The sequence below is a fragment of the Piliocolobus tephrosceles genome, chromosome 13 (genome assembly GCF_002776525.5).
Source record: "Piliocolobus tephrosceles isolate RC106 chromosome 13, ASM277652v3, whole genome shotgun sequence".
Lineage (NCBI taxonomy): Eukaryota > Metazoa > Chordata > Mammalia > Primates > Cercopithecidae > Piliocolobus > Piliocolobus tephrosceles.
In genome coordinates this window covers 33,509,665-33,521,157 of record NC_045446.1, presented here as the reverse complement: position 1 = coordinate 33,521,157, position 11,493 = coordinate 33,509,665, and the positions used below count along the sequence as shown (strand labels likewise).

General features: G+C 36.5%; 1 protein-coding gene across 1 annotated transcript in view; it reads right to left on the bottom strand.

The window, feature by feature from the left end:
* Positions 1-503: 503 nt before the first annotated feature.
* Positions 504-11,493, bottom strand: part of DCDC1 (doublecortin domain containing 1) — a 445,002-nt gene continuing 434,012 nt past the window's right edge. The window contains exons 35-36 of the mRNA XM_031936696.1: positions 3,119-3,269; positions 504-631 (exon numbers count right to left, since the gene is read on the bottom strand). Coding sequence (XP_031792556.1) covers positions 504-631; positions 3,119-3,269 — 279 coding nt within the window. The remainder of the gene's footprint in view (positions 632-3,118; positions 3,270-11,493) is intronic.

The window sequence follows — 11,493 nt, the reverse complement described above, 5'->3', positions numbered from 1 at the left end:
GTTTTGTTGTCTTTCCAGGAACAAATTTGAGGCATCAAATGTCACTTTATGTAAAATGCGGAGGGTAATAACCTTTATAAAAGATCGCATAGGGCTGGGTGCAGTGGCTTATGCCTACAATCCCAGCACTTTGTGATATTGAGGTGGGAGGATTGCTTGAGCTCAGGAGTTCAAGACCAGCCTGGGCAACAAGGCAAAAGCCCATCTCCACAAAACATATAAATATTAGCTGGGCATAGTGGTGCATGACTGTAGTCCCATTTTCTTGGGAGGTTGAGATGGGAGGATCACATGAGCCCCGGGAGGTCAAGGGTGCAGTAAGCTGTGATCATGCCACTACACTCCAGCCTGGACGACAGAGCAAGAACCTGTCTCAGAAAAGAAAGGGGGAAACTGCATGAAAATAAAAGAGATAAATAATCATAATGTCATAACAAACATGACTATGTGCACATAGCTATACCAGCAAAATATAGCAGAAAATCCGATGGTTCTGATAGGAGTTAATTGTGGAGATGTGCCAGAGACAGCGGCTTTGTGGATGGTGACACCACAATGTCTGTGGCTTGAGGGCCCTGCTGCCTTCGGATTCTGACATAATTTGCTCTGATCTCCATCAGTTGTTTTAACTCTGTTAAAAAGAAAAAAAAGAAGAAGAAGAAGAAGAAGTTGAGAGACAAGTCAATGTTATAGAAAAGAATTAACAGTCCAGGATGATGAAAAACTTGAAGACCCCTCACAAATCCTTGGCTCCCACCCTGGGCTCTCTCATTACAACTTCGACTTCTTATCACATCAGATATGTGTTAATAGTCTTTGGATTGCTAGAGAGTGGAAGTTGCTAGAGAGGACTTCTTTCCAGGTTTATTACAAAGCCTGAATTGGAAGTTAACCTAGGGCTGGTCTAAAAATTGGACCCACTGAAATGATAGAAAGCAGCAGTGAGAACAGTGTTCAGATTTTATGGCAAATGGCATAAAACACTCTTTTAATTTCATCAGGGGTTTGTTTTGAAAGAAGCCATTCTAATAGCTTCTCGTTTGTTTTGCAAAATCCAATTGATTCTTTTAAAAACCCAATGTGATTCTTTGATGACTAACTTTCACATACTAAATGTTCTTTGGTATTATAATGCATAAAATAAGTTATTATAGAGTGGTTTTGAAACTCCCAAACTGCTTTATTTTCTTCCTACATACTTAAGCCAGTAGGTCACAGAAAAATCATGAGTGGAATGATTAATTAATTAAATGTCCCTTAATGGATATAGGCATATAGTTGCATTTCTATCTTTTCTTTTTTAAGGCATTCTGAATATTTAGATTTCTAATAAATGATTATTACTAACTTAATTATTTCAGGAAAAAAATAAAATGGCAAGAGTAAAATAAGTTTCTAAAGAACGACTAAATCAGACTTTCTGCAATCAGAGACTTCCTGTAATTTCCTAGAACACATATAGCTCATTGGAAAGAACTGAGACAATAGGAGGAAACCACTAATCCTTTCACCATGAAGGTAACATAGGGAACCTATTGTCATAGGAAAGGAATAAACTTTCATATGATGGTAATCTATATATTTATAGAATTGAAGATGCAAAAATGAACATTCGTCTCCATAGCTTTATCAAAGATACCCAGAGCTAACATGGAGGCAAATGATAGAAAGAGTAATGTTTGCATTTCCATTTTTTTTCTCTTCCAGTCACAGTTTGTATTGTTGACAAGCTTGTTTCTGGGAAGGCAGCTGACATCTCTGTCTGTCGTTGGATACCCTTTTGGCTAGCTTGCCTGACGCATATTTAGCTTTATTTATCACACAGGCTCAATGAACAGAATACTGCAAGGAAGGTGTGGTACAGGCAACAGAAGCCCATCCCAGGAATATGAAAGACTAAGCCCAGATAATGAAGGGACCGGGAAGGTACCTCCTACTAAACACGTTTGCTCACTCTTCGATTGTATTCTAATTATTTCATGTGTGTTCATATTCTTAATTAGATTGAAAACTCTCAGAAGAGGAACCTAGCTTATGTTTATTTTATAACCTACATACTTTGGGGATACAGAAAGCTATTAACTAATACTTACTGATAATAAGAACCTCATCACTGGTGTGTTCTTCTAAGTACCCATGTAGTGAGGGTCACCAAGAGCCAGGGTGATGGGTAGTGATGGGTGATGGGAACAGCAGAAAACAAAGAATAAAAGGACTGGCGCCTCATCCATAATGTAGGATGGTGCAGGGGGAATATTTGTGGCTTCCCTCAGAACAGTGCTAGGCATCCTAATAAATCCTGTCTCCCTACCTTTTGGTCTCTATTTCTATCCTTTTGTCCCTTCTGGGCAAAATGTAAAGATACAATCGCAACTCTTTTGAAGTTTTTGGTTTGCCTACATTACATATAACATAGTAATAATAATTTTATGGTGACTTCTTAAAAGAAAATATCTACTATTACTAATATAGGAATGCCAGGCAATTCATTACCTAATCTTTTAGTTTCCTTTAGAGTGATAACAGTGTTCTTTGGAATCTCCCAAAAATTATATCTTTGCTAATATACACCTACCTACAAAAACAGGCTTTAAATTCATCAGGGTATTTAGGATAAAGAACTAGAGTTCATTCAATAACAAATATATGTCCTTTTCAATTTCTGTCATTTATCAAAGAAAATTACCAAGGAATAGACAAGATAATAACTCTAGAAAATATTTACTTATTACTAAAGAAACTACAAACCATTTAATTACTATTAATAAAACATTACGTTTTAAATAATTTGAAAAATGGGAAATCAGTGAAGCTTCACTTTCCTCAGGGTTCATACTAGGGGAATACCTTCAAATGAGGCTCTCGGTATTTCTGCAAATAAGCCCCCTGGATAAGGTTCAATATTAACTGAAATATGATTGAATTCTCCAGAGCAAATAGTGTTAACACGAGGTTCCAGCACATAAATATATAAATTTAACTTCCATAACATGGAGTAGAAATGCTTGGGGGAGGATAATTATTAAAAATCATTGTGATGGGATATAAGCTCTTCGAAGAGAAGACTGAATGCTTTAATTCTTCAAAAACTTGATGGAAAAGAAAGTATCACACATACCTTTTGGGGTTTTGAAACCATGTCCCATAGACACACAGATGACCATATCTCGCTCTATGTCATCCCAGGACTGAATTGGCTCTCCATCGGGGGTGTACAGTGCTCTAGCTGGGTGGGTCATTTTGAGACGAGAGGAGCAGTCTTGCAGCAGCTGAGACACAGAGGAACAGCCACATTTGAATATGGAATGACACAATATGATCATGTATCAAAGAACCAACTCTTCTAAGAGAACTGTTGTCCCAGTTTGATTATTTGCCCACTGATAGTTAAACATACGTGTAGAAGGGATGGGAAGAAGGGTATACAAATGTTCCCTAAAGTGCTTAAACAATGAGGAGCTTCAGGACTCTCCAGTGAAGCTTACCTTGTAGTTCCATATTTTTTCATGGAAGAAAACTTCTCACTATTTAAGAAATTCCTAACCAGACTTCTCAAAATAGCTAAAAACAATTTTATTTATTTATTTATTTTTGAGATGGAGTCTCGCTCTGTCGCCTGGGCTGGAGTGCAGTGGCCGGATCTCAGCTCACTGCAAGCTCTGCCTCCCAAGTTTACGCCATTCTCCTGCCTCAGGCTCCCGAGTAGCTGGGACTACAGGCGCCCGCCACCTCGCCCGGCTAGTTTTTTGTATTTTTTAGTAGAGACGGGGTTTCACCGTGTTAGCCAGGATGGTCCCGATCTGCTGACCTCGTGATCCGCCCGTCTCAGCCTCCCAAAGTGCTGGGATTACAGGCTTGAGCCACCGCGCCCGGCCAAAACAATTTTTTAATGACCAAGGAACTAGAATAACAAAAGGTGAGGAGATCCAGGCTCTGGCCTCTTTGTTACTTCAGACAGGTAACTTTGCTTCAAAAGAGTTTCGTCAATGATAAAATGAAAATTTTGGTCTAAGACTTCACTGGCTCTATGATATTATGATTAAAAAGTCTTTTGTTTTCAACTGATACATTTTAAAGATTCCTAGAGAGGCCTTATTAAACTTTTCTCAATTTGTCTTGAATACTTACTCAAAAACACATGTAGAGATACAGTGTCAATGGTACTAGAAAGATTAGTCAACATGCTGCCAGACCCTGAGGGCAATTCCATTAAAATGTGAGTAAAACTTTAAGACAAAATAATAAAAGCAAGCAGGAAGAAAGTGAGAGATTTCTACACACCTGCCTGTATGGCTTTCACCTATTAGAGGGCCAAAAGCCTGTTCCCCCAAAATGCAGGTGCCAAGTTCACATCATCCCTCCAAATGACCATCAATACTTCTGTTTATAGATCTGTTTAGAGGCTATAACTCACAACAAGGCAGAATGGCAGGGGTTGGGGCTGGGCATGTTATGACGCCTTGCATCTGGCAAATGCATCAGTAATATGAGCCAAGACAAGAAGAGTGATGGAGCGATGAAATTCAAAAAGTGCAGCTTTTCACCCAGTATTTTGAGTAAGGGACAAATGGATTGAATTTAATAATAATTGAAATTATCCAAAAATATATTCCCCTCTATAGAATAGGATAGTCAGAGAGGACCAACAGGAGAGTAGTCTTAAATGCAGCCTTACTCCTGCCAAATATCATCCAGTCAGAAGCAATTGGATTAATACTCTGCATACAAACCAATTCTTCAACTTAAGTGTTGAGGGAGGATTCTGACAGCTCCCAAGCAGATGTCTAGGGTGACCAAAGAGAACTAACCTATTCTGTTAGCAAAAGATCTCTGCTTGTACAAAGAAATATAAATAGAAAAATCAACAATAGCAACAATGTAAAGCTTATGAAAATACTGTACAACATAAAAAAGGGTACATTGTACTCAAGGTGAAAATTTTGAAAAAGATTTACAGCAGGAGTACGTTTTCAAAATATCTGTGTTGTGTTCCCCCCAAATTCAAAAAATATGACTTCCATAAATATACACACAGATACACACAGAAATGAGACAACCACAGCTTAAAGGAAAGGAGTATTGCTGAGATACAGGAGAAATGCTGAGGCTGCTGATAACAGTGACATTGACTAAAACGTACTGACACATTTCTAGGGACTGTATTTTTCTAAAAGTTCTCAAAAACAATCTAATTTTGTTCTGTGGAAATAATTATTGTCCCCCTTTTGTTGATGAGAAAAATGGAGAACAAAGAGGTTAAATATAATAACCAAAGTTGTATAGCTGCTAGTGAGAGAAGAAATAGGGTTTCAAGTGAGGATGAAGAGAGAGCTGAATGACAAGAGGAGAGAAGGTAAGAAAGAAAAAAGACTCAATATTACAGAAATTCAAATCAGTATTAGGGCAGACTAGGTGGAGAAGATCTCACAGGACACAGAAAAAGGAAAAGAGATAAAGTGTATGAGAGAAAAGTTAAACATTTAGAATGTCAAGACATTAGATATTAAACCTATACATTATTGGCATTACTGGAGAAGAATCTAGAATGCATTAACCTTAAGCAATTATCAAAAATTAGAAGAAAACTTTCCTGTTCCAAATAAAGATCCATGTCTTCAGATAAAGTAGGCTGACCTAGGATAAGGCAAAGTTTATGAACAATATTGTTTCCGTAATTGGTTCCTTCCAGTGGGTTCTTGGTCTCGCTGACTTCAAGAATGAAGCCGTGGACCCTCACCGTGAGTGTTACAGTTCTTAAAGATGGTGTGTCTGTAGTTTGTTCCTTCAGATGTTCAGATGTGTCCTGAGTTTCTTCCTTCTGGTGGTCTTGCTGACTTCAGGAGTGAAGCTGCAGACCCTTGCAATGAGTGTTACATATCTTAAAGGTGGCACGTCAGGAGTTGTTTGTTCCTCCTGCTGGGTTCATGGTCTGGCTGACTTTGGGAGTGAAGCTGCAGACCTCCACAGTGAGTGTTACAGCTCATAAAGGTAATGCAGCCCCAAAGAATGATCAACAGCAAGATTTACTGTGAAGAGCAAAAGAACAAAGCTTCCACAGTGTGGAAGGAGATCCCAGCGGGTTGCTGCTGCTGGCTGGGGTGACCAGTTTTTGTTCCCTTATTTGGCCCCACCCACGTCCTGCTGATTGGTCCATTTTACAGAATGCTGATTGGTCCGTTTTTACAGAGTGCTGATTGGTGCACTTATAAACCTTTAGCTAGACACAGAGCGCTGATTGGTGCGTTTTTACAGAGTGCTGCTTGGTGCATTTACAATCTTTTAGCTAGACACGGTGCTGATTGGTGCATTTACAATCCTTTAGACACAGAGTGCTGATTGGTGCATTTTTACAGAGTACTGATTGGTGCGTTTACAAACCTTTAGCTAGACACAGAGCACTGATTGGTGCATTTACAATCCTTTAGCTAGACAGAAAAGTTCTCCAAGTCCCCACTTGACCCAGGAAGTCAAGCTGGCTTCACCTCTCAGTATGACTAAAATTTAAATATTACAGAGCAAAAAGTATGGATTTCAAGCATGGGAGAAAAATTCAGTTATATTTACACTTTGTTTTCTGTAACACTGAATACCAAAGAAAGTGAAGCAAAATCTATGAAGTTATGAAGTTTTTAGGGGAAAAGATTTTAACATAAGAATTCTATATCCAGCCAAGTTACAATTTATGATTAAAAGAAACAAATGATGTCCTCCTGTAAACAAAACCTCAGAAGACATATCACACACAAATATTTCAGATGATTAAGAAATGAATCAAATTTCTTGACTATAGGAAAGTCATAATATAAAATGACTAATGTTAAGCATTAAGACTGTCAGAACATGATACACCTCCTACAAAAGTAATCAGAAAATAAATGAATTAAAACTTTTAAAATAAGTCTTCATAGAGAAAAAAAAAAAAAAAAAAACAAAAGTGAAACGACCAAAAAAGGCGGTGGGCAGGAAAAGAAAACCAAAGTATTCTTTCTCATCTTTTTTTTTTTTTTTTTTTCTGAGACAGGGTCTCACTCTGTCTCCTAGGCTGGAGTGCAGTGGCATGATCGGGGTTTGTAATGAAGCCTCGACTTCCCTAGGCTCAGCTGATCCTTCCACCTCAGTCTCCCGAGTATCTGGGACTATAGGCGTGCACCACCACGTCCAGCTAATTTTTGTTTTTTGTAGAGACAGGGTTTCACCATGTTGCTGAGGCTGGTCTCAAACTCTTGGGTTCAATCAATCCTCCCACCTCAGCCTCCCAAAGTGTTGAGATTACAGGCATGGGCCAATACACTCGACCTTCTTTCTTATCATTCGTGCAGACAAAAGATGTTGCTTTCTTCTTTTGTGGTTGTTAAGAATTTTTTTAATTATAAACAATGCAATAAAACATAAAATCAGATTAAGAGAAACAGTTATTTTAAAGGAGTAAGCAAAATCACCATCATGTGAATTTAATATGACTTCATTCTTAGAAAGCTTAGGTGAATCAAATGAGAAATTAACAAAAATAAAAACACTTAACAAAGTGTCCAAATACAAAATAAATGTTAAAACATTAATAGTTTATCTGTTCGCTGAAAATAGGCATTTTGAAAATACAGTGGGGGGAAATCTATCCCCAAAACAAAATCAACTAGAAATAACAATTATTTAAAAATCTAAGACCCTTGTAAAAAAAAAAAAAGCCATAAAATTTTGCTGATGGACAGGAAAAAAAACTTATACATAAGTCTTTTTTACGTATATTAAGTATATTTTAATATACATAAAAAATACATAAATAAAAGAATACCACAGCCTAGTTGTAGAAATTGAATAATGTAGAAGGTTTACATTCTTAGGAAATTAATAGTCTAATACAACTTCAGTCAAAATCCTATAGGATGATTTTATGGTGTTGAACTGTAATTCCAAATTTCATCTTTAAAAATCAATAGGCAAGAATATTCAAGTAAAATCTGACAACGAAGTGCAACAATGGGCAACTTCTTTCAGATATTAAAATATAAATATATATAATTTAAAAAGTAATACATACTTTATATAACTTAAAAGCAGAAGCTAGTATATGTAAGATTTTAGCACAGCATTGGTATTCCAACTCAGAGGGGAGGGAAAAAAAAGATTAGTCAGTGAACAGAGCTGAGATAATTTTAAGCAAACAAATAAAGCAGAGAAAATTGCTTCACTCAAATTTTACAGCAGAAAAAGGAAAAGTAGGAGAAAAATACAACTTTAAAAAAATTAGATGAAAAAGCAGGTGAATCTTTATATGACCTCAGGATGATAAAGGACTATCTGAACATTAAGAGCAATGAACAAACTTATAAAATGTATTACTTTCTATACAGTAAAAAACCCCACAGACACAATAGTAAATTGGAAATTTCTTACAGTAAATCTGATAAAGTTACATGTAATACCCTTACTACTTAATAAAAAGCTTTTATCAATATGAAAAATATATATAATAGAAAAATAGCAAAAGACGTAGGAAACTCAGAAATAACCAATAAGTGATAACATAAAACAAATAAAAATCACCTCAACAAGTAATTAAAAATATATAAATTGAAATATGGGTATAACATTTTTCTTCTGTCAAACCTGTAAATATGTTTTTAAATCACTGGATTTTGTTGCAGTGTTGTTGATATCTTCATGTATGCAACAGGTGGATGAGAATTCTCAATATCTACTTATGAGAGTATAAACTCCTGAAACATTCTTAGAAAACACTTTGGTGATAGGTATCAAAATTCTTAGGCATGTTTATTAACATGACCTAGCAATCCCTCTAGGAAATTATTTAAGGAAAATAATCAGAAAATAAATATAGATTGATGTATCAATATGTTCATTGCAGCACTCTTCATAATAGCAAAAATGAAGAACCACCAAACTGGCAAATAATAGAAAACTGGATGAATAAATAATACATCAATTTGATAGAATGTTATGATACCATTGAAAATAATGTTTTTTAAAGAATGTTAAATTGGCCAGGCGCGGTGGCTCATGCCTGTAATCCCAGCACTTTGGGAGGCCAAGGCGGGCGGATCACGAGGTCAGGAGATCGAGACCATCCTGGCTCACACAGTGAAACCCCGTCTCTACTAAAAATTACAAAAAAATTAGCTGGGCGTGGTGGCGGGCGCCTGTAGTTCCAGCTACTCGAGAGGCTGAGGCAGAAGAATGGCGTGAACCCGAGAGGTGGAGCTTGCAGTGAGCCGAGATCGCGCCACTGCACTCCAGCCTAGGTGACACAGCGAGACTCCATCTCAAAAAAAGAATGTTAAATTATACAGGGGGAAAAGTCACAATAAGTGAATAGAGCAGCTTGTAAAACTGTATATACGTGTGATCTACTATGATCACAAAGGCAAAAAGAATTATCATTGTTTAGAAATATATACACTAAAATTGTAATAACTGGTTATTTGTGGATGATATAATTTTCATGTTCTTCTTGGTGCTTTTATCCTTTTTCTAATTTTAATACAATGACTACATGCTGTTTCCTAATTAGAAAACAGAATAACTGTTATTAATTTAAAAATTCATAGAGATTATTTTCAAAAAGAGATTGCAGTAGATACATATGGTTTTATTTTATTATTTTTCTAAATTTTCTATAATAATGGTCACTACTACTTCTCAGGCTGTCACAGACTGGGTGGCTTAAACAATGGGAATTTATTTCTTGCAGTTCTGGAGTCTGGGAAGTCCAAGATCAAGGTGCCAGCAGATTCAGTTCCTGGTGAAGACTTGCTTTTTAACTTATAGACAGCCATCTCCTTGTTGCATCCTGACATGGCAGAGAGAAAGAGGTCTCTCTCTCTTCCTCTTCTTATAAGGCCACTAATTCTATTGGATTAATGCCCCACCCTTAAGACCTCATTTAACTTAATTACCAACTAAAGGCCTTATCCCCAAGTATAGTCACATTGGGGTTTGTGTCTTCAACATAAATTTGGGAACACAATTCAATCCACAGCAGTCACTAATTTTTTTTTTCTACTCCAAGGAAACCAAAGGGTATGGCAGTTGAGTTTCTATCTGGAGTGGGAAAAAATGAGGAGCTATCCTAGAAATATATAGAGATAGGTATCTGAGAGAAATTTGTGTAGTTTGAAAAGATCCCAGAAAGATGTATTTCTTATATTTTTCTTTACCACTAAAATGTCACTGTTCTATAGAGATCATGTTTTCTACTTACAGAAAAAAAAATATATAAATAATTTAACTAAAACATACTTTAAAGGCAAGATATAAATTCAATCTATGGTTATTTTACTTGATTTCTCCTAAGACATATTTATATGTAAAGTCAATAAATTTAGCCAAAAAAATTTTTAATATGAAAATAAAGCATTTTATCTGCTGTAACTGATGAAATGCTGCTCCTTGAAGGAGATAATGACACATCATGCATGGAAGACATAGACTAAGCTCTGACTCAAGAATGACTTGTACTCATGTTCAATATTTTATCTTTATTCTCTCTGATAATATATTTTCAATGACTTTTTTCCTTTATTTTGGTTAACATTAAAAAGATCTGTAAGGCATGGCGACAACTCCTTTAAGGGGAAGATAAGATGTCTTTCAACTTCTATTTGCGACACTGTGATGCTTTAGGCACTAAAGCAGGGTTAGTAATGCTTTTTTAATTTCAAATTGTTTTCTTTTAACAGATCAACATAATGTGTGCTGTAAGATGTATGTAGCCTAACGTTAACTTTGAGGTCTAAAGTATTCAAGCCAGATTCCTTAGTAGACCAAATATGTTGGCATTGAAGTGTTCTGAAATCTACCTTGATGTTTAGAAGGAAAGTATTTGTTATTCTTCTAGGATCTACTTTTTAAACTTTTCATGCCCTGTGGTTGCCAATTCTGCATATACTAGTCCACTAGAAATAAGTATGTTAAACAGAAGCAACTTAATATAACTCTCCACAGGGCTTATTTCTCAAAGAAAAGTATTGTTTGGCCAGGTGTGGTGGCTCATGCCTGCAATCCCAACACTTTGGGAGGCCAAGGCGGGTGGATCACTTGAGGTCAGGAGTTCGAGACCAGCCTGACCAATATGGTGAAACCTCATCTCTACTATAAATACAAAATTAGCCAGGCATTATGGTGCAAGCATGTAGTCCCAGCTACTTGGGAGGCAGGAGAATCACTTGAACCCAGGAGGTAGAGATTGCAGTGAGCTGAGATCATGCTATTGCACTATAGCCTAGGCAACAAGAGCAAAACTCCATCAAGAAAGAATGAAAGAAGGAAAGGAAGGAAGGAAGGAAGGAAAGAAAGAAGGGAGGGAAGGAAGGAGGGAGGGAGGGAGGGAAGGAAGGAAGGAGAAAGAGAGAGAAAGAGAAAGAAAGAAACAAAGAAAGAGAGAGAGAGAAAGAAAGAAACAAAGAAAGAGAGAGAGAGAAAGAAAGAAAAAGAAAGAAAGAAAGAAAGAAAGAAAGAAAGAAAGAAAGAAAGAAA